This window comes from Tripterygium wilfordii, chromosome 21, assembly GCF_013401445.1.
Source record: "Tripterygium wilfordii isolate XIE 37 chromosome 21, ASM1340144v1, whole genome shotgun sequence".
NCBI lineage: Eukaryota > Viridiplantae > Streptophyta > Magnoliopsida > Celastrales > Celastraceae > Tripterygium > Tripterygium wilfordii.
This window is the reverse complement of record NC_052252.1, coordinates 5,952,527-5,979,372: the sequence shown is the minus strand read 5'-3', so window position 1 is coordinate 5,979,372 and position 26,846 is coordinate 5,952,527. Positions and strand designations below refer to the sequence as shown.

Sequence of the window (26,846 nt, the reverse complement as noted above, 5' to 3'; positions counted from 1 at the left end):
GTGACCAAATTGGAATGCATGCCAACTCTTTCAATAATCAAAAATTGCATTACCCCTCAAGCCTTAGTACTATATAGGTGAGTATTCACTATTCATTGGCATTCCTTTATTGACTATTCTTGCATCGATCTTATTATTTTGAACACCCGGGGCTTGGAACTACGTTAACATGTACATCACATGTACATACATACAAGCACATACAAAAAATAGATAGCATCCTTTTATTGACCAACAACACTAAAACATCTTTGGGACCATGGATGGTTAAGTACTGTACTATCTCTATATGTAGTCACACTACTTTACATTAGCTTCAACAACACTATATATCACTAGTCAATTCATAACAAATCATATATCCATATATATATGTTGAACTACGTACTTGAGTTGTATTACTAGTCAGTGGAAATGGGCATTGAATTTCACACTCCATCGCACCTTCTTCTGGTCATCTGGAGGAGTACTTGATCATCATGATCAGCCATACATTGTTGAAGATGACCAGGTGGCAGTGCCTGCAGATTGTGCCATTTGTCTCTGCAAGATTAATAACGCAAGAGGAGAGGAGATAAGTGAACCCAGATGTGGTCATGTTTTCCTTAGAGTTTGCATGGACAGGTGGCTTGCTTTTAAGCACTCAACGTGTCCACTCTGCCGTGACTTTCTACTACCACTCAGGACGTACAGTCGATGAGAGTGGAACTGAAGTGCTCCTGTTCCAGTTTTGTTCACTTAGCAGCAGCGACCGTGACACTTGGTGGCTGCGATAATTAATTGATCTTAATTAATTATAGTATTATTAGACGATTACAATTAAGTCTACTTTGGAAGAAATGTCTGTTATATATGTGTTAATCCCATGTAGTAGTAGTGCATGGTGAAGCACTAATTGTATAAATTTCAGGAAATTGTAATTATATTAGCCACTAGAAATTCAATTTCTCAAAAATTTTCAGCAATCGCAATAGTGGATAAATCTCATAACTACGCGTAGAACGAGTCCGAAATTTAGTAGTAATAGAAAATGTCGGAGAATGATGTGTTTCTATTCCGGCAATTGTGAAGGTACTTACTAACAATCAACGATTATAATCGCCTTAAAGTAACAAAATAAACGCAGTAAAAACATAACATGTTGAGTCACAACAATTAATTAGTTTAGATTTTTAGAGTTGATTAAGTAAAAAAAAGAAGACTGTTTAATTAAACTTCTACTATTTTTTTTAATACAAAATAATGTTGGATTGGTGTCGTGATGTCTGCATATTGTTTGCGTCGTATGTTATGTTGGTACGTAGGTATGCAGACAAGAAAGACAGCACTATCCAAACCAAATCCAGGTGTGTGGCTTGTATATCTCGATAAAAGACTGGTTCACGCATGCATGAGAGAGACAGCATTATTTTTTAAGCTTCAGTTTTTTATTATCTTATTCATTTTTCTCCAAGATAAAAAAAAAAAAAAAAAAAAGTTAAACCTGTTTGGCCTCCTATGCACATTCCCCGTCTAAGATGGATTCCCAATTTCCCATGAGAGAAAAAAAAACCATCACCACATTCCCCATCTCGAGCAGGACTAGAATGCTTTCGGAACAAAAAAAATTTTAGGGTTTCAAACCCAAAGATCTTGCTATTAGGCTACAACAATTCTCACATACGAAAACCCGTAAATTTTAAAGTTTACTAGGCTTTGATCTCAATTGTTGGATATGATCAACGATTGAGATTAGAGCTGATAAAAAAAATAAATAAATAAAAAATTGATGAAGCTACTGGTGGGTTTTGAGGCAGGTACTCATATGAGTTGAATTGAGTTACAACTAAACAGTTTCCGATGACCATTTAGGCCAAAAAAGGGATTCGTTTCGAAGCCCTAAAAACGGCCGACCTACTGGTGGTGTCGATTGAACCGGAGATAGTGGTTCAAGCGGCCTGATCTAGACGATTTCCGTTTGGATAGTTTGCAACCAGCTTCCATGCAATTTTTTGGCTACAGCAATGGTTGTTAATAGTCGGATTTTGCTTGCTTGAGAGGGTCAGGAAAGTTTTGTGGGCTGTAAACAATCCGAAATTGTGACCAGACGACAATTTTTTTATCAGCCTTAATCGCAGTTGTTGATCAGATCCAACAATGTTATGTGAGCAAGCCTGATTAGGCTTTCTCAAATATACCATGTAAAAGAAACGCCGATTGACCTAAAAGCATAAGCTCATGGAGTGATGAATGATTTATATTTTTATATCACCCAGTGGGCCTATTATTCTTGACATCCAACAGCACAACCTTAGAAGCCATGCAAATGTGAGCTCCACATCCACTTCTGAGCATTCTTTACCAGCAAGTGTCGGACAAAATCATCGAACACCCACCTTTGCATTTTGAGGGCCAAGGATAACATTCAAGATCTTTCCACGCACGTAGATCCTCTTTTTGATAGTTTTTCCTTCGAAATACTTGTACAGTTTCTCATCCCGCGAAGCTAATTCGAATGCATCGTCCTCCGAACACCCATCTTGCACCTGTATGGTACCTCTCGTCTTGCCATTGACCTGAACTGGAAGGACAACAGTGGACTCCTTCAGGTAAGCAGGATTGGCCTGCAGATCAAAAAATAGAGAAGATTCATTATTATTTCAAAGAAAATCATCTAGTTCTCAACAACCAATGAAGACTGACAAGCTTTTACCTTCGGAAAGGGCTCATATGCCAAAGATTTGGAGTGTCCAAGGCGAAACCAGAGCTCTTCAGCAATGTGAGGTGCGTAAGGGGAAAGCAACAGAACAAATGCTTCAATAATCGATCTTGGTTGTTTATCCCACTGAAAATATTAAATTGTGAACAATATATGATATGACAAAAGGTCCAATTATGCTTAAAAGAAGACACCAGGAGTCGACTCATGAGAGTTTCACAGTGAAACCTTATATGCTGCATTTAGAAACTCCATCATTGCAGAAATTCCAGTGTTGAACCGAGTGCCTTCAATTTCATCTGTTACCTGGAAATCAAATCAATCAAGCAATCAGTGGATTTATAGGGATATACATGGAATGATAGACATGCAGACCGCATTTTGACAAAGTAGCCTTTAACAAAAAGAAACTAATAAGAGAAAGAGTATGGCAAGAGAGTATTATTCACAACTTGAGACAAGACCTTAGCTTTGCATTTATGAAGAGCACGAAGCTGGTCAGAAGTCGGTTCCTCATCGGTTACTACAGTTCCATCTTTGAATGTACCATTAGGTAGAGGTGGACCAACAATCAGCCTCCAAGTTCGCCCTAGAAATCGGTGGACACCTTCAATACCACTGGTATTCCATGTTTTTGTGTCTCTAAAAATCACAAGACAATTTGAGAACAGCATATGCAAGAACAATCATCCCGCTCTACATTAAAAGCTCTTAAGGAAACCATATATAAACAAAAGGATCACCTGAATGGTCCCATGAACATTTCATATAACCGAAGAGAATCTGCACCATACTCAGATACAACATCATCAGGATTGACTACATTTCCCCTGCTTTTACTCATTTTGTGAGCATGAGCAACCACGCGAATGCTGGGATCATCCTTTAGTACGAAAGAATCCCCAGATTTGATCACCTAAGCAAGGAACAATTTGACTCCTTCAAAGGTCAACAAGAAATGCAAGAATTACACAACATCAATTGACCATAATGACCATATCGAGATGGAAAAGAAAACAAAATTTTGCATATGCATAAACAACATACTTTTTCTTCAGGAATTATTTCTTGACGAAGTTCACCAAACACATCAGCAGAGCTTGCAGACACATAATTTCCATCTGAGTCTTTGCACGCTGTATATTGAACCTATCATTCAAACTGTGAGAAACCATGTGATAAAAGAGGATTGCTTAGCTAAACAAAAGCAACTATGCTTACTTCTCCAAGGATAATGCCCTGGTTAATGACACATTTGAACGGCTCTTTAGTTGAAACGACACCAATGTCATAAAGCACCTGAAGCAGAGGACTTGAATCAGAGAGCTATATTATTGCAGCAACATAAAAGGCAAAGTTGGATGTGATTGATTGAAATTGTAGGCCTCTAAAGGAATCATCCGGTATGAATTGACTGTAGCGAGTCCCATCCTTCAGCGGTCCAGCCATGCTTTACAAGCATTAAAACTGATCTAAAGCTTTAACATGAAGCTAACAGCAGTCTTAAGCATATCCTTAAACAAGGATTGCACAAATTTTTTCTCATCCGAGACAAGTCAAAACAACAACAAGAAGAAGAAACAATGTCAATGATGACAGCAAGGAAGTGGCACAAACAGGTGCTGCAGATAGGACATAAAAATAAATAATTCATGGCTTCATGTATGTATAACTAATATAAGAAGACAGATTACAGTAAGTAACCTTGTGCCAGAACCTTGAATAAAGTAAGTGAAGAACAGCATGTTCAGCACCACCAACATATATGTCAACTGGGCTCCAATACCTGCCAGTGAAAAGATACAAGAAAAGTCTATAAATAGAAGTAGCAAAACATGGAGTATAGGCTTAGCAATTATTGCACTTACATTTCCTTTGTCTTATCAACCAATTCTTTGGAATTCTTTGGATCCATATATCTCAAGTAGTACCTAAACAATGGAAAGAAGTATGAATCTTTAACATTGAAACTTGAAAATACACATACGGACACACCTGCCCCTACACACACTAGTTATCATGACAAATACAGGGAACATGACTATGACTTACGAGAATTTTGAAATCAATAGATATTTATTGGCCTATAAGGATCAATATTGATAAACTTATAGTTTCATTTATTTTCAACAGATTGAGCAGCTTGGCATAGGAAAAGTTCATAGCCTAACATTAAGACTTTGAATAATGGCAACAAACCAGACCCTTCTTCAAATTGGATTGTAGCAGAGAAAAATGGAAAATTACAAGGATATTTGGCCAGTTTAGAATCCCTAATTTCCTATTTAACTTCAAATCAATCAACTTCTATACCGTATGACCATAACATGACCTCCTTTTCATTTCACTTTTTAACTATTCTTCTTGGACTACCTTCAAGGAAGGTTCAAAATTTAGAAGCTAGAAAAAAAAAGAGCCACAGTTAATGAAATTGGAACCTAGTTACCAGCAAGAACCAGCCCATTGCGGCATGGTGCTTGTCTCTCTGCTGGCAGGTTTCCCTGATAAAGGATCTGTGGTTTTGACCTGAAGTGAAGCAAAGAAAGTTTCATTTATCAATTGATGGATATTCAATTTAAAAGAGTAAAGAGAAATTAAAGAAATCAAGGGAGGTAGAGATAGCTATACAAGGAAATAGACCACATATGGCTAGATTATTAAATCAGTAGGAATTCCAAGACTTGCCAAGTTAAATCTAATAGAAGCTAGCACGTTGCTAGGTAACATGGTTTCATATTGGGGAACTATAGTCTCTCAAGATATTGGGAATTCAGCTCAAGGTCATCTTAACTGGTTACTCAGAAAAATAGAAGGGCAGTAAAGCAGAATAGAAATTGATCCAAGCAAGTTAGCAGACTCCTTGTTCATGAAAAGAAAAGCCTTCAAAGTTGATCCTGAAAGTTTTGTATGTAGCCAGTGAACTGGAACCATGAACTCTTAGTTCAACCTCAACTAAATATAATAAATCATCTGGGTGAATGCATCTCAAATTTCTGCGCGAAGAAAGATTTAGATCCAAATATTTGGCAATAAGTGCCATAAAAAGATGCATCAGTACAAAAAACAACACACGCACACAAGTTGGTGCATATGCAAAGATGGAAAGGATAGAGTATAAGAACAAGACATACCCAAGAAACAGCTTTTGATAGCGGTGGCTCTCCCGTCCCAGTAGGAGTAAAATCATCCAATCCGGGTAATGTAAGGGGCAGTTCAGTTTCAAGAACTGGAATACTCTCACAAGTATCTTCTAGGAAGATGACCGGGATAGGCTCCCCCCAATACCGTTGTCGAGCAAAAAGCCAGTCCCTCAACTTGTAGTTTACCTGAAAAAAAACAGGTCTGAGAACCCAAATATAAATACATGCACATACATACGGAATATAGTGAAAATCACGCCTTCTCCACCGCCATACTAAACACTTTTAAGTTAAATGAGAATATAGACCTTTTTCTTGCCTTTCCCAGTTTGCTCGGCCCACTTGATAACTTTTGAAGCAGCTTCTTTGCTTTGCAACCCGTTGATATCAAGACCAGATGTCAAATTTGAAGAATTCATAGTAGTGCCTTTATCTGAATAAGCCTTTGCTGGATCACTAAAGCTTTCATCATTAGGCTTCACAACCCAATGAATGGGGAAGTCATACTTTGAAGCAAACTCATAGTCACGAGTGTCATGTGCAGGTACAGCCATTATTGCTCCTGTTCCATAACTGCATCAAACATTTTTATACCTATCAGTCAAAAAAAATAATAATGAGATTGCCAAGTGCTAATAATCTGGCACTCATACATACGTCCTGTTAAGTATCCCACATCGGTTGGAAAGAGGGCTGGTGTGTGGTTTAAATGAGGGTTTCCTCCTACCTCCTAATAGGCCTTTTAAGGGGTTGGACAAGGGGCCCAATATGTTAACATGGTATCGGAGCCAGTCCAACGCGATGGGCTTTCACGTGGTGGGCTTCTCGGAGTTGGACCAACCCACACGTGAGGGGGGATGTTGAGTATCCCACATCGGTTGGAAAGAGGGCTGGTGTGTGGTTTAAATGAGGGTTTCCTCCTACCTCCTAATAGGCCTTTTAAGGGGTTGGACAAGGGGCCCAATATGTTAACACGTCCCAAGTAATGAAGCGATCATTTCCCACTTTAGACAACACATGAGATAAATTGGCAATAGAGGACACATACTTCTGTTCACAGACTATCTGCATGTCAGAACAGAAGAATAAATCCAGACCCACCTCCCCAAAACGTAATCTGCGATCCATATAGGGATTGCTTCCCCATTAGCTGGATTTCTTGCATAAGAGCCACTGAAGACGCCAGTCTTTTCCTTCTGAAGCTCAGTCCTCTCAAGGTCACTCTTTCTTGAGGCAACCTCTTTGTATTCTTCCACCTGTTTCAAAGATTTGTCACCTATAAATTGCCTAAGAATGAGAAACATCTAATAAGAAGATGGGCAATAAAACAAAATGAACATACACTTTTACTCTGAACCACAGATACTAATGATGAAAGCAAGAAGTGCTCCGGTGCTACGACTAAATAGCTGCATACAGAAAAGGTATGAAATAAATACTTGTCCAAGAAAACTGTATAAAGCATTCTCTGCAAGGTGACACCAATGACATATCACACACACGGCAGGAACAAAGGGTGAGAAGAATACGTTGCACCAAAGATGGTATCAGGTCTGGTAGTATAAACAGTTATTTTTTTGTCTGTTTCCTGTCCATCACCGTCAAGAACAAAAAAATCCATCTCAGCCCCTTCTGACCGCCCTATCCAGTTCCTTTGCATTTCCTTTATACTTTCAGGCCAATCAAGGTCATCCAAGTCTTCAAGAAGACGATCCGCATAAGCTGTAATCTTGAGCATCCATTGCCGCATGGGCTGCTTGGCAATAAACAATTACACTGTAAAATTAGAAAACCATTCAACACTTGGAAATCTCAAAAGTCAGAAGAAGAAGAAGGGGAAGGGAAAAAAAAAACAGTGATTGGAAATAGCATTTGACTAATAAAAACAAAATTAAGCATACTGCTATACCTTTCTTATAACTGGGTGACCACCACGCTCACTCACACCATCCACCACCTCCTCATTTGCCAAAACAGTGCCAAGGGCAGGGCACCAATTAACTGGTACCTCAGCCTGAGGATATAATTGATAAACCATAAATAGTCTTAAAAGGGAACTGACAGAAAAAGGTACTAAAAGAACAACAGTAAAGTACCTGATACGCTAACCCTCTCTTTAGTAGCTGAAGAAAGATCCATTGTGTCCACTTATAATATTCGGGGTCTGTAGTAGATATTTCACGATCCCAATCATATGAAAATCCTAATGATTTAAGCTGCAAAGGAAATGAGCTATCAATACACCAGAAGAGTCATTGTAAAATGTGTCCCTGTGCAGCTGAGTCGGAGTGGTTAAGACTAATGTAGGATAATAGCATGTCAAATAAAGGTATATGCTGTCAATAGCAGGTATGTCTTTTTCTGAGTTCAATTTTTATTCTTATTCCAGAATTTCGACCATTGTAACCAATTCTTGAAACTTCCAATAAATTATAGAATTATATTCAAGCTTTCCACAGATAATATCACCTCACCAACAATACATAGGTAGAGAAGACATTACATGACCTGGGTTCGGAAGCGATCAATGTTCCTCAGTGTAGTGATTTTTGGGTGGGTTCCTGTCTGCAAGACCCATAGTGCAACCATCCAGAATATGCAAATAATCAGTAATGATCCAGAAGGATACTAAAGCGCTGATAATAATGACAATGCAAACCTCAATTGCATATTGCTCTGCAGGCAATCCAAAAGCATCCCAACCCATTGGGTGCAGAACATTGTAACCTTGCATACGCTTCAATCTAGCAATAATGTCCGTGGCAGTATATCCCAGCGGATGTCCAACATGTAACCCAGCACCGCTGAAACCCCGAAAAAAAGTTCATAATTAATCCAAAGAAACAAAATTTATGGATACCCACCTCACAAAATCACCAAAAGGAACCTGAAAACTAAAGAAACCACGAATAACAAATTAAACCCAATTCCCCATCAACATCATTCGCTAAAAGCCACCCCTTTTAGCATTATTTGTCACGTATACACTCTAATAGGTCACTCCCAAGACATGAGAACAAATATTCACACGGAGAGAGAGAACCTGGGATAAGGGAACATGTCCAGAACATAGAATTTAGGTTTAGAGGTGTCGATTTCATCTGGGGTTCGGAAAGTGCGATTATCTTCCCAATAACGCTGCCATTTGGGCTCAATCTCGTGAAAAGGGTACGCCCTCCTTACGACCTCTTGGTTTTGCTCCTTGTACGCTTCAGCTTCACTCACTGAGCTCCTAATTCTACTTCTCCTCGAAACAATAGCCCAATAACTCAACCTATTTGTCCTTTGACTATGTACTCCATAACATAATTTCTTGCTAGAGATAGTCACTTTCGCTGACTCAAGCTTCTGCGATATGAAGAGAAGCTTGGTATGGGAATGAAGAAAAGGAGTAGAAAGATAATGGATTTGTGTATGAGTTGGTTGGGTATTCATACTAACAGAGAGACAGAGAGAGGAATTGCAGCTCAGGAGTCAGCACTCGGAGATAGATAGCGGATAATGTTTGTGTTCATGTGACGTGCTGTTGCCCGTTGGCGCTTAAAACTGGTTGGGCTTTTTTACATTCAAGCTGGATCCTGTTACAGCCTTCTTAATCCGTGGGCCGATCTTTTGGGCCCACAAACTAATCCATATATATTTGTATCCAGTGACCAGCACAAACTTCTTTTTTTTAATATGTTAAGAAATATGCTCTCTCCTTAAAATCGAACCTTAGGCATACAAGTGTTTAAGAAGTCGATTGTCAATCAAACCACCTCACCTCTCATTAGTAAGTCTAAGTCACCAACATTGTGCATGAAAATGGATAAATCATGTAAAAAATCTATTTTGATTAGGCCAGAAACATTATGTAATGTTATTTTACAAACTAATATGAATAAAATCTTATACAAAAAAATACACACAACCTGCAACCATAAAAGCTGCCTCTGAATTGATTTGAAGTAATTTTGGTCTCCTTTAGAACCAACTGCCTCAAAATCCCAAACATGGCTTGCCTCCCCAACTACAACAACATAAACAAACCTTGCTTGTTTGATTTACAATGCCAATGCTACCACCTTCAGCTGGCAAGTTGTCGAAAGCTCAAATTGACAGTAAGGTGTAAGTATATGTAACAAAGGTTTTAAGGCTCTGGACTTTCCTGTACGGTGTCAGGCAAAGAAGGTGATGATCCACCACTAACTTTGCTAGGAACTGGTGTGTTTCGTCGGGACTGCCGTTTTGTAGGGACTATCGGGGCCTCATCCTCCTCCCATTTAGCAGTGCCAATCTTGTCGTCGTCGTCGTCATCCTCACCTTTGAAAATGGGATGCAAATATGCATCCTGAAGGTAGCCCTTAAGATTCAAGTTCGGCTCCCTTGCTCGTTCGAGTGTGTCTTTTATCATGGCTTCCTGAAGCACACAAACAGGAAAGAATTATAAAAACGTCTTTACACTTGAATAAGGAAAGAATCTATGCGATCTCGTTGGAGTTTGCAGATCATGTTGCACCGATATGAAATTGTCAACGAACCTCTAATGGATTTTTCTTGAACGCGGATTCAAAACGGCCTTTGCAATACCTATGGAACCATATAGTGAGCACGGGAAGAGCAATCAGAAATGGTGTTGATTGAGCAGCTTTCTTTGTACTCAACAATCCCATCAAAAGTAAGTGCGAGATGACTAGTGCTGTTATAATACGTCCATGAACACCAGGCCAATATGCTGCAGCACTCTCATACTCTTGGTTGTAAACGTTTATGATCTGCACAAGTTAGGAATGAAAAATCATCACACAACCATGGACGGAGATGGATTGTGCCAAAACATTGAATGTCCTGGACAGAGAACAGAAGAGCAATGCACCTTAATCAAGATTTTCCTCTTGTTATAGTGCAATAGTAGAAAAAGAAGGATACAATTTGAACCAATGGTAATATCACATAATCATGTGTAAGCACAAGACCACTTATATGACGAGATAGTTTGTGAAAGGAAAAATGGGTATGAAGAATACAAAAACCATAACAAAATGAAGTGGTAAAAGATACTCACATTTGGCCTAACTTGGACTGAAATATCCTAATCAATTGATTGACATTTCAATGCGTAAAGAGATAGTAATTTAGACCAAGCATTTCTATAATCAAATCGCCAACTCTTTACCTGGTGACGGAACACAAGATATGCCAAACCAAAGAAAACAATGATGTATGGAAGTAGAAGAGGTGTCACTGTAGCATAGACAAGACCTAATAGAAAGTACAACTGTATACGAGGTTCTCCAGAGTGGAAACCAATACTTCCAGGATCCATCGCCTCCTCCCTATCCTTTTCGGTCTTGACCAAAAAGAAATTCTTCAAATGGTAAAAGATAAGAGGTTTCAACATCAAAATTTCTCCAGCTATACCAGCCCATCCATCAACCATTATATATGTAATGAAAAAAGTAGCTTTTATTGGAATAGCTACACCAATTGTTTCCGGAATTCTGCAAAATAAAAAAACGTATAATATAATTAACAACCATTTACTAAAGTTACATGCAGCATAGCCTCTGTCAAAATATAGAGACTCCAAGCAGGGCCATGAATACAGAGAAGGCGTTAGATCCACAAAAAGAACTACATGAACCCTGTTTTTAGACAAAAGGAACAGGCAAATCATTTGCACTGCTTACTCATGCTAACAAAGTTATTTCTGCATCTGTAACCTAACAATGTGCTTTTGAGACAATTCTTTTAACTAAGAACCCATTAAATGCCCTCTAGGAACTGCAGCATACAATTTCTCCAAGTCAATAGTTATCATTCCGGGATTATTTTGTGTGTCAATGGATATACAAATCTCAAATTTGAAAAAATACAATTTCATAAAGGCACTTCCAGTAAGTCGATTGCTCGCGGTACGGAACACACGCAAACATTCATATTTATGTGTATTCAGAAATGCACATGTCAAACTGCTACCCAAAAAGAAATTGAATCAAGATGCAAGAACAATATGATCCATTTGTCAAAAGGAAGGAAAAGCAACATACTGATTTGCTGACTGCTTGAGAAAAGAATTGAGCTGCTCAAATGCAGTCCCAGTAATTATGCTGCCGAGGAACACATTTACCAAATTAAACAGGTAATATCTCGATGCCGCTCTCCTTTCCAGAGATGACAAGGATATAAATCCTTCAAATTTTGACATGATCATCAATATTGTTGGCAGAAAGATCAGAAAAAGCTTCAGAGCAATCCCAGGTAGAAAACCTTGGATAAATGATTTTATAAATTTGCTGCAAGAAAAAAATATTCCAATTTATCATTCATGAAACTTTGATTTGAATACTTAGTTGAGGTGTCCAGAGTTGAGAGAAAACTCACATCTCAATAAGGGGCCTTAACCATGGCGCTTTTTTCTCAATGCCCTCAATACTTGCAAGAGATTGGACAAATGCAATAGGGATTATAAAGAAAAAGGTCAGGAAGAAGAAAGCAACACCAATAATCAGTCTCCTAAATGAGAGTGAAACGTAAGGGATAGCAAGGTTCTCCCAATAAATATCACGAGGTTCTGGAGCCCACTCTGTTAGCCATAGGGTAGGATTTCTTGTTTGCTGAGTTTGCGCACAAACAGCAGCACCCCATCGAGTTTTAAATGAAACAAATGCAGCTGGCATGATAGCATTAGGGTCACTAGTAACCCTTTCTCTCTCCTCAGCAATCTGAACAAACCAGAAGTCATCATCATTATCAAAGCCTTTCCCTCAAATAGTCTAGGGTTGACCACATAAATCCATAAGAGAGGAAATTTGAATGACCAGAGGAAGAGGGATAGGCTGGACTTTGGAAAGGAATCAAACATGTATATGTGCGTAGTAGGTACTTACTTCTTCTGTTACTTTCTTGATCTCGGACATGTGATAATCAATCGCATCAACTTTTTCTCCCCACAGACCAAGAAAACCAGTCTGGCAGAGAAAAACCATATGAATGTAGAGGCCACAATATAATAATAATAATCGAAGTAATGATAATAATAGTCGTATCAACTATCAAGAACAAGAAGCAGAAGCTTATATATTTAACTGCATTTAAATACCTTCATGAATGGCCTCTTTGATTGATCTCTGGAGTATTTGAGGTGGTAGTAATCAAGCCAATTCTGCAGCTTTTTCTTCTTCTTGACTAATTTGGCTAATTTGTTTGCATCGTATACCAACTGTAGAACATATAAATAACAAATAGGGGTTCAATTCTATCAAACGGGAAAAAATGACTAAACATGTGCAATTCAAGGATTCATAGTTGATTGGAGTATGACAGGTTATAAATTTAAAGATATATTCCAAACATTATTATTTAAACTGCCAGCCATATGAAATTGATTTAGAAACGTCAAGGTGAGATCACCATCAACTACCACAGATTCGAGGCAACACGATGGTCACCGGTCACATCCAAAAGAAGGCCTTTATATGGCAGACTATTTCATGAAATCGTCAATCAAACTCATTCATCAACCACGAATATTCCAACAACACATTTGGTTTAACAAGAACAAACCTGATGTGTGAGATAGTGATCGGGATGATTGACCAGAAAAAAATGCTCCACAAGCTCACTAACAGATTCATCCGGGTCTGGTGGAACATTCCTGACAAGGACCTGGAACAATAGAAAATCAACTTCCATGATACAAGCTTTGCATAGAACTGTGCCACTGAAATTTTCATGGAAGTACTCAAATCTAATTTGACATTAATACAAGAATGAAGCTCATGAACAAATATCATGGGGTAAATGACTAATCTTACAGTGAACTGATCAGGGCGGCGTCTTTCTGAGGCAAGAAATTGCAAGCGCATTGTAGCAACTGTCTCATACTCTCTTAGTAACACATAGCATGTCCAAAAGGTGAAAGCATATGCCATCACTATGTGAGTCCAAAACCTGCAATCCAGAAATGATTGTAATTGTTACAGCTGCTGCCAACATCTATAAAGTCTCTTCCTTGGCATTCAAATTTGTAAATATCAAAATCCAGGACACAGATAATGAGTATACTATCAGACAATCAGTGTGATGATGGTCATGGGAAGCTGAATTTTGATGGTATGAGCGATAATCCAGGTCAATAAACTATAATGACTTCCACAAAAGAAATAGCATATTTCAGATAACTATCATCATCACTCAGAGCCCTTATCCCAAAAGTTTGAAATCGGCTGTACGAGTTTATGAGAAAATCAACGGGAATCTACCACACACAAAAAAACTAGTACTTGCAGTCTACATATAAGAAATAAATGCTATCAATATGACATGCTAGGGAATAAGAAGCCGCGCATGAAGGATGATTTTGTTACCTTTCTGATTTAAGTGGAATGTTCGATATCGAGAGTTTGTCAATGTCACTGGATGCTACATTGTCAAACTTCGCTGCTTGATCCAGAGTATCATTTGTCCAATGAACTGGTACTAGTACCGTCCACGCAAGCAATGCTATAGGAACAAAAATCTTAAGTCTGCATACATAAGAATACATTGATTAGCGGAATCATAATTATTTACCGATAAAACCAACAAAGCAAAACACAGACAAAAAAAAATAACAATCCATATCCAATGACCATAACTTGGGAATTAAGAAGACAAGGCAACAAAGCAATTGAGCATACCCTATCAAGTAAATACGCAAGTAAACGGCAGAATCGAGCCCTGCGTGCTCAATAAGCTCAGGCTCCGGCATTTTCAGGGCCGCTGGCATCCAATTCAAGAAATTTAGATACGATCGGAAATCCAAGTTGACAAACTTGCTCACAAAACTCGAGCTCGTCGGGTCGGTCCTTAAACCCTTGAGATACCATTTAGAAAAGTAAACCCGATCGTTGAACGGTTGAATCCTCAAAATCGCAAACGCCAACAAGAATATGATCGCAGTCAGTATATTGATCCCCGCCGAAACCCCTATATCCCCAAGCGTCGCCATGTACTGTTCCCAACCCAGAAAGCTCTATATTCCCTGCAGAAAGTTAACAAGCAAATATTCGATGAATTTTAACCCCAAAAAAGAGAGTAATATAAGAACACCTAGAAATCAACGAAATCAGAAGGAAAACCGAAACAAAACCTGCACTTTTTATTAGCGGAGAGAACAAGAGAAATTCGGTGGTGGTGGTGTTGGAGATCAAAAGACGAAAAAGGGCGTGTTTTCCAGAGTGCTCAATCAAAGCATAAACATTCTTGAACCTCCATTAATCAATCCCAGAGAATAAGTGCAATACAAGAAACCAAAGACCAATTTATAAACAAGAACAGCTAAGATAACAATCAAAAGAGAGAGGAGTGGAGACAGGAATCGGTAGCAAATCAAAAAGATTTCAACTTTTGAAGCAAAAGCCAAAAAGACAAAGGAAAAGCAGAGTGTTTGTGTGGATAATTAAGAAAAAGTAGAGTGCGACTACTATTTCACCGTAGTCTGATACTCTGATTATGTCTCCTTTTAAACTAATTAACTAATACTCGTTGAAACCTCCGTTGTCAGCAAAGGTTCCACGTGGGCAGCAACGGCTACTTTTCATGGCTTGATAAAGCTTCCCTTGACGGGAGTTTGAAGAGCGTGAAATACAACGTCCAATTAATTGCTAGTCAGTACTGACTTCGAAGAGTCATCGCACATCAGCGTCTGGTTCTGTTGAAGATGTTGAGTCATACGCGGTGGTGCGCTAGCGCGTGAGTTGGGTGTACACAGCGTGGCGTTTGTGTTGTGTCGACAGCTAGAACCGGCAGGGGTTCACAGTTAGTTTTAATTTTAAAAAACTACAACATATTAATCAAAATGAAAATTACTTACATCTCATTTTTTACTAAGTACACATCATTCACCCTTTAAAAACATTAAGTGCGAATAACGTTCATCATTAATCAAATCCAGTACTCCATTTCCGAGCTCAGAAAATAAAATAGGGTTTGATTACGTATAAAATCGGACCGACTCTTTCATTGTTCAGTAATCGGTTACTCGGTTCTATTGTGTATTAGCTTATCATACTACTTATTAAGAAGTTTTGTGTATTAGTTTTATTAAAAATCTCTTCTAGATTTCTTTTCGAATCTGATCTCTAGAAGATTTCCTTCTCCTTTGATGATATTCCAAGATTTTTTGGTCACTTAGGCTCCAGAGGTTATATTGTTGATGTGTATTGGTTTAGAAATTGTAATAGAATCTGTTAAAAATCTCTTGTAGATTTCTTTCCTATTTGGATTGATGATAAGCGTTCTTCGATATTTCGAGAAATTTTGATGACCTAGGGTTTCAGAGGTTATGTTTGTTAGGTGATATCGAAGAGTCTAGGTCCCTAAATGACATATGAATTGGTGAAGATGCTCTACCATCCAATCACCTCTTTCTAAGTCTGTGTCTTGACACTTTTCGAAGACGGTGATGGTCCTGATTGAGGAGAAGAACCAAACCAGCCAACAACATTTCCCAAAACGAATAAGTCAAAATTGCAGCCCATGTAAACCAGTGAGAAGAAGCCAAAATATTAAATATGAAAATTAATACAGAAGAATTAATATACCGATACCGATTCGATCCGAGATCTCTTACCCAAGGTGTCCAATTCAATATCATAAGTGATGCCTTTTTCTCATTTGTCATGATAATAAATTCTCACATCATCTTCCAAGAATGGCGAGTTATAAATAAAAATAATGACAAGGTGTGGCACACCATGATAAATTTATTTACTTAATTTCTCAAGATCTTCATCGTGAAGCACAAAAAATAAATCTACCTTAATTTTTTTAATTAATTCAACCTTCTAAATTTTCTTTTAAACCAGTTGCACATGTGAGAGGCAATTGATTTAGACCCCCTCACTTTGATAAGCATTTATTCCAAGTGTTCTCCCTCCCGCTATTCAATCCTCACTTTTAATACTAAGTCTACGATTGGACTATCACCTATTACCACGGAAACGCTCCTATTGAGACGGTCACAATGAGTTTTTTCCACCCTATCATTTTGTCTCTTTACTTCTCTGTCTTGTCACGTCACTAATTTACATTCTTGGTATCAAGGACTTTACGTCATTTTCTTTAGTTTTTGAAAGTTGCTAAGGATCACCATCAAACACATCATCAAACGTATATTCGATCGTTTACAATTAATTCACCAAGTGTTATTGTGTTAATCGGCTTGAGGAATGAGGAGACCTCGTATTGAGACGGTCACAATGAATTTTTTCCACCCTATCATTTTGTAAAAGGAAAAGACGAGAGAATTTGATACACACGGGAGAACAAGAAATGGCTTAATTGTTTTCAATCAAGAGCTTACAGTTATATAGGAGTATATCTTGTAACAAGCTAAGCTAGTTGTAACTGACTAGTAACTAAGAATAACAAATTACTTCATGATACAACTCTTTGTGTTTGACCTTTATCTCTTCATCAGTTTGGAATGGCTCGTGTTGTTGGTTGTTTGTTTCTCCTTGATTTTATCATTGTGAACCGGCTTATCTCTGATATTTTGTCTCCCTACTTCTCTATCTTGTCACGTCACTAATTTTATTATTGACCGACATTCTCGGTATCTAAGACTTTACATCATTCTCTTTTAGTCTTTGCAAGTTGCTGATGACCACCATCAACACATCATCAAGCATATATTCAATTGTTAATTACAATTAATTCAGCAAAGTGTTATGTGTTAATTGGCTTGAGGAGTTTGGCAATCTAATTGTTTGAATGCTCTTCCAGATTACAAATGTCATCGGGAAAGAGTCAAAGTTAAGTTTTTATTTAAAATTCAGAAGTGCCACACATCCCACCACTTATCATCTCAAAAGCATCCCGTGTTGCACTCATTCATTGGATATGATGATATCATAGCAAGGGTCTCATGGAAAATCACACCGAATCAATGAGTATCACACACTGCTGGGAAGTCTTTGGGAATTGAGATTATACCTTATGCCATCTTTATCATTTTTGTTTAGAATTCGTTCTCCATATTCTACTTCAAAACAGAGTTATCCATTTCCTCGGATTTGGAAATCGCTTGGCGTTTGGCCCAATACCATTTGAGTTGCAGGTGAATCTCTTGCTTTTTGACAGTCTTGTTCTTTTAAGAATCCTGATACTTTGCAAACTATATTCAACACAATTGTCATCCTCACTCGGTTTCCTTAGTGTTATGCACTTCACCTCCTACTCTGTAACAGTGTAACATTCTTTATCATACATTAATTTTGATTCAAGCAGAGCCATTTTCCTGTAAAATTTTTCTCTGTAGATTGAAATAGTCAGAGAATCCAAGAACGCGTATAATAACAGTGGCGTACGTGTATCAAAGCTTACAGTTTCATATTAGTGAAAGAGGCAAAACTGACAAGGGGATTCTCACAATGTGATTCAGACTACCAGTTAAAACAATTTCCCCAAAAGTGAATTGACTCATGGCTTGTGTCACATTGAAATGTATTTCCAGGTCCTGTGTTGCCAGCGGAGCCACCGGGAACCAAGAAGGAACCAAGTTGACCATTGTGCCATTTGGTGGTAGAACTGAACACAAGTAAGTTTCTGGCTTGCTACCTACATTCCTTACACTCCTCCTAACTACTTGGAAACCTGATAAATCTGTTATTGTAATTGAAGGTTGGTTCAGGTTTGCTGGATGGCCAATTGAGTGAAAGCACCAGGATCCAGTAGCAACTTTGATTTCACTTGGATCGACGTCCGGTAAAGAACACAAGAACCCCAAGTAGTCTTCATATTCTGTGTCACAGATAGGTAAAAGAACCAGTAACTTTCATCAATCGTATTTTACTCTCTTTTGGGTATATTAGGTTTGCAGAAGACTTACCTGATGATAGGACAAGGCCAGGATCAATGGCGCGGGATGGCTGGATAAGGCCAGCACCCAAATCAAAGTGTGTTGAGGTATGCAGGCTATTAACCTCATATCCTTCTGCCATTATAGCCTCTCCATAATCATCGTACTTAGTTGCTGTGGTGGAGATTGCTGATGTGATCATGGATGGAGTCCATGAAGGATTATATTGCTTGACTAGTGCTGCAACTCCCACAACATGTGGTGCTGCCATGCTTGTACCAGACAAGAGTGCAAAATTGTATCCTAAGAAAACAGCTAAGCTTATTCAACATCCTCTGCTAGATCACAAGCTTAATGGACTTGAATTTTCATTTCCTTTTTTAACATAAAAACAGAAATCTGAAGTGAGGCGAACGCATCAAATGTGTTGAGGAATGTTGGCATTGACGCGTACCTGTTAGTAAAGGATCCAAGGCACTAATAGGACTCCAAGCTGCCCATATCTGGTGCCCCGGAGCGAGAATATCTGGCTTGAGTACATCTGTGGGTTGCCTTCTATAGTCCTGAAAATCAGGTCCCCTGGAAGAGAACCTGCTGACAATAGGTGATGGCCCTGCAAAAGATGCTACTCTACCCTCCTCTATAGCTGCTCTTGCCTTAAATCTTGTCACAGTTGCAGTGCCTTCTTTGCTGCTTGTTTGTTCTTCATAGTACTCGGATACAATCTGCAAATATGGGACAGTGAATTCAAGCCATGAACTTGAAAAGAACTCTGAGTCTACCAATTTGCTTTTTATGTGCAGCTAAGTACCTGTGCATTAGCAACTTTTGGGATTAATATGCCAGGAAGAGAATAAGGAATGGGTTCTGCAATGAAGTCGCCGTAAATTGGGTTTGCAAGTAAGATAAAACCCATGAATCCCAGAGTTTTTGCTGTGGAAATAATGGCAGCAAGAGTAGATGTCCCATTGTAGAAACCTTCTGAGAAGATGCAGATGACAATACTTCCTCTGACTATGTTGGGATTCAATGCTTCTGGGTATTGGCATTCTTCTATATACTGAGGGGTTTTTGGGTATGACCCATTTGGTCTCACTGCATCCTTAGCCAAAACCAGTTCATGCAGAAACAACCCACCTCCAAAAGTTGGTCCTAGAATACTCATGTTAGCAAAATCATCACCAAGGAATTATATGCTCAGACCATGAAAACATTGCCTCCGCGATATTACCTGATAATCCCACACCTTCAACTCTGATACCATTGCCAAGAAGCAGCGTACGAGGGTACCTTCTGTCGGTGGTGCAGGCAGCTACACCGACAGTCCAAGGACTGTAAGAAGTGACAGTTGAAGGTGCTGGTCCCTGATTACCAGCTGCTTGAACCACATGAACTCCAGCTCGCCGCGCAAACAACATGAAAACATCAAACACGCTTAAGAAAGTGAGAGTGTCTTCTGGTGGTTCATCTGGTCCAATTGAGAGTGTTAAGATGTCCACTCCATCTAGCAACGCCTGTTCGAAATCAATCTCAATTTCAATTCTTGATAGAACATTGAAAGAACAAACACTTGGGAACTTGTGGTAAATTACTTGATCAATGGCAGAAACCAAATCTGTTATAGTTCCAACTGTTGGATAGATGGCTTTATAAACAGCAATTCTGCAATCCAAAAAGAAGGTAAATTTACGTTCTCATCATCATCATATCAAGTCTGATACATGATCTGATCAATCATACCGCGCACGTGGCGCCATCCCACAGGCGTGCCCATAAAAGAAGCCATCCACAATAACCGGCACTCCAGCATTTCCAGCTGCGATGGAGGTCACATGACTGAATATATGCCAAAATTCATCCTTATCAATATTACAACAGCAAGTCTCACGGATCCCAGTATTTTTGTTCCAATTATCTGAAATACTGAAATAGATGCATACAATTTTATATGGATCATGTGCGTCCATCTCAATATTTAGGATAACTTGGACAAAAAACATAGCATCCTTTAACATTTTCAATATTATAATTAAAAATCAGCAATCTCATGGATCTTAGCATTTTTTGTCTCAGCTATTTATCTCAAATAATGAGATGGACGCACACGATTTCTTATAGGGCATATGGGGCCCACAATTTCAATTTGATGATATGTGACCATTTCAATATTTGGGATAGCTGAGACAAAAACACCATGATGCATGGCATTTTCGATTAAAAATTAATTCGTATGGTAATTAAGGTAAAACCATGCATGCATGCATGGCCATTGTATCAATATTCGCGTACCTGCCATGTCCACTTGCATCAAAAGGGGAGAGTAAGTCAACTGAAGAATTCAAGGCAGCAACAGCTTGAGCACCGGCAGAGAAAAACCTAGCGGAGACAATCTTTCCATTGCAAGAACTTGAAGGAAACCGAGGGCCAGTCTCACATACACCAGAAAACTTAGACTTGTAAGGATCCAAAGGATCATAAGCAAAGCTAGGATGGAGAGGATCAATGCCGGTATCGACGAAACCAATCACAATCCCTTCACCTGCATTTCTAACTCCACCTTCTTGACTCCACACTCCTTTAGGTAACCCTAGATATTGAGGAGTGTATGTTGTCATCAGCTTTGTTCCTCTGTCTCTCTCCACCATCCTCACTCCAGCGGCATTTTTGAGTTTTGCTGCCTGTCATGATAATTTTGGATACTAATCATCATCTTACATTTTTTTTTTGATGAAGGGTTGGAAGAGATTGATGAGGAGGAGGACCTGGGAAGGGGTGGTGTGGACAGCGAAGCCATTGACGATGTGCTTGAAGCTGTGTAACTTCTTGTAGGTGCCAGTTTCAAGGGTGCTTTGCAAGAGTTGGTCATGAGAATGGACCAACTTTTTTGCATAAGCCTTGTTTACTTGACTGATATTAACAAAACCCAAAAAGAAGTGTTATATGTAAGGGAAGTCTAAGGTAAGGGAAGTCTAAGAACTGAAACACTTGGTGATAGTCTCGTTGGTTCTCTCCGGACTTAAGACATACGGTGTCAGATGTCCAAAATTCGAATCAACCAATTGAGATATTTTCTTGTAAAATCTTGGTTCTGTGAATTTTTCCCACTTCTAAATCCCTACCCGCATGCGCTTGTTCAGTATTATCTGTCACCAGTTACTCAATTGTCCAAAGTGCATGCTAGGTTGGGTGATTCTTCGATTGCCAAAACAAACAGAAATAAAAAAAGAAGAAGAGAAGTCCAAAAACTGTAAGATTAATGAAAAGTTGCAATGATTATTCATCCTTACTTCTCAAATTCAATTCTTGATTCATGAGAAGGTGGTGGAGTTCCATTGCGAAAGGCGACTGGTTCTCCTTCCATCAAGACTAAGTATATGGCTCGCTGCTCTTCGCCTAAACAAGCAATTAAGAAAACTGTTATGACAAGAACAGCGACACATCCTGCCTTGTTTACCATCTTCACAAGAGAAGAATACAACGTTAATCAATGATCTTGGTTAAATTAGTAACATCGATCAATTATGGCTGATTTTTTTTGCAAGAAACGCATTTAACCTACTTCTTATCAAATACTTAGCCACATTATTAGTGTGAATAAAGCGTTCTTGGATTGTGAGCGGTAGTTAGGAAAGTTCACCACTCAGTTACTATTTAACTAACCGTTACTTATCTTTTCTGCCTTTATTGTTGCAACTGTATGTGCATGAAAATTAACGTAAAGCCTGCCGTAGGCCAACAGCTGCATCTTGAACACTCCCTCACGCCATACAACTTCAATGACAAATTACTTGAGGGGATTTTGGTTGCTACTTTTTTTGCTAACCGATAACAAGTTTTTTGAACATCCGATATGAATCTAAACACATACCGTCAAACCTGCGCGCACATAACTCTTGGTTGCTACTTCTTGGACTTCATACTCGAAAAACAAGAGTTTCACATATGGAAACAAAAGATGTGTTCTTGAGGGCCAAAAGTTATAGTACAGTCATACAGCACGTGTTTGATATGGCAGTATTTCAGAAAACTGGAAGCATATATTCTGCTATTGAAGAACAATATATATATATATATATATAAGGCTGCAGTTCTGAAACAGTCAGGCGTGTGAGGTGCATCACAATGTTAGAATTTACTGGAAGTGAAAAAATGGCAGGAACTAGGGTGGATTCAAATATAGAGCATCTCCCAAAACAGAGAATTCTTTGTTTTGCCTACTCTGAAATGCAGTTGAAGGTTACTGATCTAAATGGAATTAATCCTTTTGCCTATCCTTGGACATAGATTATAACAGAAAATCTGGGCACATCAACAAGCACCACAAACACATAAATAAAAGTAGGCCCAAGTTTGAACAAAGCACGCCATTGTTTTGCTGCACTATACATACAAGTTATGCAACAAACATCCTACCAGCTAATTTTGCAAGCAGATGTCTCCTAGTACATTCTTTACATCAGATGCACTTTTATCTCTTCCGGCGTTTGGCTTCCACCTACATAGCAGAGATCTTATTAGCAAATCATAACTTTAAATCATGTCAAGAAGTTATGCAAGTCTCCATGTGTGAATGCCAGAGAACAACTAGTTCTTGTCATCAGAACAGATGTGCAACATACGGTTTGGCCAAAATCAAGAATATACAGAAAACTCAAAGACGACCTTAACAAAATCCAATTTCATGTAAGACATCCTACTATGCTACCAAACAATGAACTTTTATCCAAACAAATTATAAGTACTAGAATCTCAGAAAACTGAGTAATATAAGAGTTGATTATTAATTATATAAGCAAAGGAGAACCTAAAAACTGCCACCATCGAATTCAAAAAGTAATCAGATAACTTTATCAGCCTTCAAAGAGCAATTCATTGATGATTATTGATTACTAAAAAAGAAAGGGGACTATAATTGGAATTTTCCGACCCTAACAAAATTGGGATAAAGGCTTTAATGATGATGGTGATGAATAAGAAATTAAAAGGTGTTGAAAGCATTATGAGCTTCACAGCAACTTAAAATATTTGAAGCAAGAACCTAGGAAGACGAAGATGCACCTAGATACAAGTAAAACCTGAGCTTCTTTTCAAGTACGAGGCAAGGTTTAGCACTACCTGAAATACAACATTAATCATACATAGCAAATATTGCGAGATTTGCATTTCAATAATGACTGAAAAATAAAGAAATGTGGATGAAAAGAAAGTAAAAGGGAGCAAACTCAATCATGCACTAAAAAAGATAAATGCATGTTTCACAAGTAACTGAACTTTTACAGATGAAAACGAGAGCCAATTAATCAATTCAGCTGCCCAGACATGATAAACTCAGTTTTCTGAGTTTCGAGGACTTGTAAGTAGTTTGGATATTCAAGTTCATATTTTGTTTAGCAGAATCAACCTTCATCTTATGTAAGTTCCACTTCACTTCTTTGGGGACATACACAGTGCATCGGGATTCTGATTAAACTCAACCAACACTTGCAAAATAAATAATCCTAAATACAATTGAGTAATTACACAAAGCTATACAGACTTTTCATCTAAACACTTTCAGCAGCAACGTCAATCACTATAGCACTATAAGTCAATAACACAAGAGTTAGAGATAAACGAAGGATCAATTTCAAGGTCCAAATCAATATCAAGGTCCTCAGAGATATTTTATGTGAAACTATAGCATATTAAGAAGGCTTTCTTATGTCCCATTCATAACATTGATAAATCAGCACTAAAAATTCACATTTATGGAGATAGCATCCCTTAAGTTCTGCAACTCTGTTTGAAATAATACATATAACCATGTATCAAGGTCCTCTTTATTCCCTTTAAACATAATAATCACCAATACAGCACACTTCTGATTAAGAAACATCCCCAAAAGTTGGTATCATTATAACAGAAGAAGCGGATGATATTTTATGCTAAAAGGTTTGAAAAGAAAAAATTGTCTAACCTTGTTTTCTGCAGCTGGCAATTCATGGTATCCATTCTGAGACTTTTTCATTTCTTTCTTGCAATCCTCACAGGTAAAGCAATCTAAGTTTTTCGCTGCTTCAATACTCATGCCCACACAAGCAGGATGGTACCTAATTATGGTTGAAGAGAAAATTTTCCTTAGCTAACATAAAACACGTTAAAATATAATATCAAATTTCAGTTATGATCCCCAAAGAGAATGCACGAAAGACAGGTAATTTAAATCAATACTCAAACAAAGTCCTTCCAAATAATGCACCTACTTTTTTTTCAAACAGGAAAAAAACAATTTCATGAAACTAATCTGTCTCACCCTTCTGACCTCCAAACTAAAAAATTTTGGTGTCCAAAATATAGCAGGTTTTATAGCTTAAAAGTTTATCTCTAAAAGCAATTTTACTTATTTTTCACTTTTTTACTAGTGAGATGATCCAAAGTTCAAAAGTAATCATCCATTTATCCCACATCAATACACTGTTAAATTCATATCTTCCTATGAGCTTAAGTTTTTAAGGAGGTAAAAAAGAAATGTTTTTAACACTTACCAATTGCATCAAAGATTGAAATACATTAAATATCATTTTGGGAAGGTTCAACAAACTAAAGAATCAACATTATACTTGACATCAACCACACTCAAGACCACAAGGAATGAACTCCGCATCAGCAATAACAACAACAATAAGAAAGAACATTACCAGTCCTTGCATCCCTCGCATTGCACCATCAGGTCATCCGGGTTATATGGCATCTCACACTTACAATACCTTCAAAATAAGGTAATTCACAAGACCCCATACAAAATTCAAGTCAATACTACCATTATCCATACACAAGCACCTATTCCAAATAAAATCTAAGGAAAAAAAAAAGGACAAGGGGTAAGCACTCACACAGCAACCCGGTCGGGTGTGAATGCTCCATTGGAAGCCTTATATTCAAACCTACAGTAGTAATCCTCGGCCCCAACATTCTCCAGCTTAGTGTAGTTCTTGAAGGAGTGGACAGTGCACTTGCCTTCAATGGTGTGCGCGCTCTGCACGTCATAGTGGTCCGATAAAAATAGCTCCTTTGCTCCATGAAACTGCCTCCTGCCTCCAAGCGATTCCTCGGGCCTGTAGTACCAACGAACCCTAACCTTCACGTTGTTTCGGTGGTCAGACTCGATCTTCTCCACCCTCGCCACGTATGGTGGCTTCCCGACGTCCGATGGCCTCATCAGCACACATTCTCCAGCTACAAAATTAACAAAACGACTCCGTATCAAACACACATGCAAACTCCCAGAGATAGAAACTCACAGCTCAAATTAAATCTAACGCATTACCTTTCACAACCTTGTTCGTTCCACGGATGGTATAGGAATTGATGTCTTTCTTCCCCGGTTTGGGATTTGAAGAGGACAGTCCGGGTCGGGTTTTAGCCATGGAAAGCCTGTATGAATTCCTTCAAGTGGTAGAAATGGCAAAAAAGTCTGGATCTTTTCTTACGATAGATGAGAAAGGTTGAAACTTTAGCTGGCAGTGGTCACGGCGGAGAAAGTGGTGGGGATGGTGGTGGTTTTCAAGGACGATAGAGAGGGAGAGAGAGGACGCTTGACCTGTGGAACAGTGTTACAGTAGCTTTTCTATGCTTATTGAAAATGGCGTGTATTAGTACTAAATTAAGCTAATGATTAATTATTGTTTATAGTATCACGGCGAGTGGGCTGCCGCCACGTGGACTTTCGCAGCAGCGGTTGCACTTATCCGTCTTATCGGTGCCGGTGTAAAGGGGTACTTCTGTCATTTGATTTTAAATTATTTTTAGATTATTAACACGATTAGATGATGTCGGAGATAAATTGTTAAAATTGTACTGATATAGAAATGTTAAGAGAGTATAGATGGAAATCAAATTGAATTGCATGAAAGAATCAACAACGTTGAGAATTCCAACAAATTTTTTCCTTGTGGATTTGTGTAACCTACCAACCCTAAATTGTTCGAGAAGAACACAAAGTTTAGGGTTGAGAAGAACACAAAGATAACGACCATGAATATAGGTATCTAAAATTGTATTATTGAAATAGAACAACTTGGTGATAGATCAATGGTGAATATTTTTGGGGTTAATCAGTATGGACTCAACAAAATTTTAAATTTGATTTTCATTATGAACAATACATTTTTATTACGTGCTAGGCTTTGATCCGACTTATATTGTC

At 38.3% G+C, this 26,846-nt stretch overlaps 4 protein-coding genes across 6 annotated transcripts; all 4 read right to left on the bottom strand.

The window, feature by feature from the left end:
* Positions 1–2,196: 2,196 nt before the first annotated feature.
* Positions 2,197–9,367, bottom strand: LOC119990077 (leucine--tRNA ligase, chloroplastic/mitochondrial). Its single transcript, XM_038835897.1, has 20 exons — positions 8,882–9,367; positions 8,498–8,642; positions 8,347–8,403; positions 7,935–8,054; positions 7,748–7,852; positions 7,368–7,591; positions 7,181–7,247; positions 6,940–7,094; positions 6,147–6,411; positions 5,830–6,024; positions 5,145–5,224; positions 4,567–4,629; positions 4,403–4,484; positions 3,920–3,997; positions 3,746–3,847; positions 3,442–3,614; positions 3,163–3,340; positions 2,927–3,004; positions 2,693–2,824; positions 2,197–2,603 (listed from the first exon to the last, which is right to left on the bottom strand). Exons 1-20 carry the CDS (start codon positions 9,271–9,273, stop codon positions 2,361–2,363), a joined length of 2,934 nt encoding a protein of 977 aa, XP_038691825.1. The 5' UTR covers positions 9,274–9,367; the 3' UTR covers positions 2,197–2,360.
* A 280-nt stretch (positions 9,368–9,647) lies between these two features.
* On the bottom strand, positions 9,648–15,292 carry LOC119989191 (calcium permeable stress-gated cation channel 1-like). 2 transcript variants are annotated; one of them, XM_038834551.1, is made up of 12 exons: positions 14,951–15,292; positions 14,499–14,842; positions 14,187–14,345; positions 13,635–13,770; positions 13,384–13,485; positions 12,920–13,039; positions 12,708–12,788; positions 12,202–12,542; positions 11,868–12,113; positions 10,994–11,318; positions 10,359–10,592; positions 9,968–10,237 (listed from the first exon to the last, which is right to left on the bottom strand). In XM_038834551.1, exons 2-12 carry the CDS (start codon positions 14,807–14,809, stop codon positions 9,968–9,970), a joined length of 2,325 nt encoding a protein of 774 aa, XP_038690479.1. In that variant the 5' UTR covers positions 14,810–14,842; positions 14,951–15,292. The 2 variants fall into 2 exon arrangements, with proteins under 2 accessions (XP_038690480.1, XP_038690479.1); XM_038834552.1 differs by lacking the exon at positions 14,951–15,292 and having other exon boundaries at positions 9,648–10,237; positions 14,499–14,809.
* A 2,840-nt stretch (positions 15,293–18,132) lies between these two features.
* LOC119988474 (subtilisin-like protease SBT2.4) lies at positions 18,133–21,333 on the bottom strand. Of its 2 annotated transcripts, XM_038833523.1 has the most exons (8): positions 20,951–21,333; positions 20,402–20,497; positions 20,254–20,323; positions 19,893–20,175; positions 19,473–19,813; positions 19,116–19,386; positions 18,692–18,964; positions 18,133–18,603 (listed from the first exon to the last, which is right to left on the bottom strand). In XM_038833523.1, exons 1-8 carry the CDS (start codon positions 21,304–21,306, stop codon positions 18,191–18,193), a joined length of 2,103 nt encoding a protein of 700 aa, XP_038689451.1. In that variant the 5' UTR covers positions 21,307–21,333; the 3' UTR covers positions 18,133–18,190. The 2 variants fall into 2 exon arrangements, with proteins under 2 accessions (XP_038689451.1, XP_038689450.1); XM_038833522.1 differs by having other exon boundaries at positions 19,893–20,323.
* A 1,478-nt stretch (positions 21,334–22,811) lies between these two features.
* LOC119988412 (chromatin remodeling protein EBS-like) lies at positions 22,812–26,279 on the bottom strand. Its single transcript, XM_038833442.1, has 5 exons — positions 25,968–26,279; positions 25,534–25,876; positions 25,339–25,407; positions 24,618–24,750; positions 22,812–23,156 (listed from the first exon to the last, which is right to left on the bottom strand). Exons 1-5 carry the CDS (start codon positions 26,065–26,067, stop codon positions 23,130–23,132), a joined length of 672 nt encoding a protein of 223 aa, XP_038689370.1. The 5' UTR covers positions 26,068–26,279; the 3' UTR covers positions 22,812–23,129.
* Positions 26,280–26,846: the final 567 nt, after the last annotated feature.

What these genes read in the sequence shown, in the direction of transcription:
- LOC119989191 (XM_038834551.1), bottom strand. Translation starts at nt 14,809, where the DNA reads ATGGCGACGCTTGGGGATATAGGGGTTTCGGCGGGGATCAATATACTG. An exon ending in TTGCGTATTTACTTGATAGG is followed by an intron (nt 14,346 to 14,498) that starts GTATGCTCAATT and finishes TTATGTATGCAG; the next exon opens with ACTTAAGATTTTTGTTCCTA. An exon ending in TCAAGAAAAATCCATTAGAG is followed by an intron (nt 10,238 to 10,358) that starts GTTCGTTGACAA and finishes TGTGTGCTTCAG; the next exon opens with GAAGCCATGATAAAAGACAC.
- LOC119988474 (XM_038833522.1), bottom strand. Translation starts at nt 21,306, where the DNA reads ATGGTGGAGAGAGACAGAGGAACAAAGCTGATGACAACATACACTCCT. An exon ending in GATGCAAGTGGACATGGCAG is followed by an intron (nt 20,498 to 20,950) that starts GTACGCGAATAT and finishes GCATATATTCAG; the next exon opens with TCATGTGACCTCCATCGCAG. An exon ending in GGGATGGCGCCACGTGCGCG is followed by an intron (nt 20,324 to 20,401) that starts GTATGATTGATC and finishes TTTGGATTGCAG; the next exon opens with AATTGCTGTTTATAAAGCCA.
- LOC119988412 (XM_038833442.1), bottom strand. Translation starts at nt 26,067, where the DNA reads ATGGCTAAAACCCGACCCGGACTGTCCTCTTCAAATCCCAAACCGGGG. An exon ending in AACGAACAAGGTTGTGAAAG is followed by an intron (nt 25,877 to 25,967) that starts GTAATGCGTTAG and finishes TTAATTTTGTAG; the next exon opens with CTGGAGAATGTGTGCTGATG. An exon ending in TGCGAGGGATGCAAGGACTG is followed by an intron (nt 24,751 to 25,338) that starts GTAATGTTCTTT and finishes AACCATAATTAG; the next exon opens with GTACCATCCTGCTTGTGTGG.
- LOC119990077 (XM_038835897.1), bottom strand. Translation starts at nt 9,273, where the DNA reads ATGAATACCCAACCAACTCATACACAAATCCATTATCTTTCTACTCCT. An exon ending in GACATGTTCCCTTATCCCAG is followed by an intron (nt 8,643 to 8,881) that starts GTTCTCTCTCTC and finishes TCGGGGTTTCAG; the next exon opens with CGGTGCTGGGTTACATGTTG. An exon ending in AGAGAGGGTTAGCGTATCAG is followed by an intron (nt 7,853 to 7,934) that starts GTACTTTACTGT and finishes TTATATCCTCAG; the next exon opens with GCTGAGGTACCAGTTAATTG.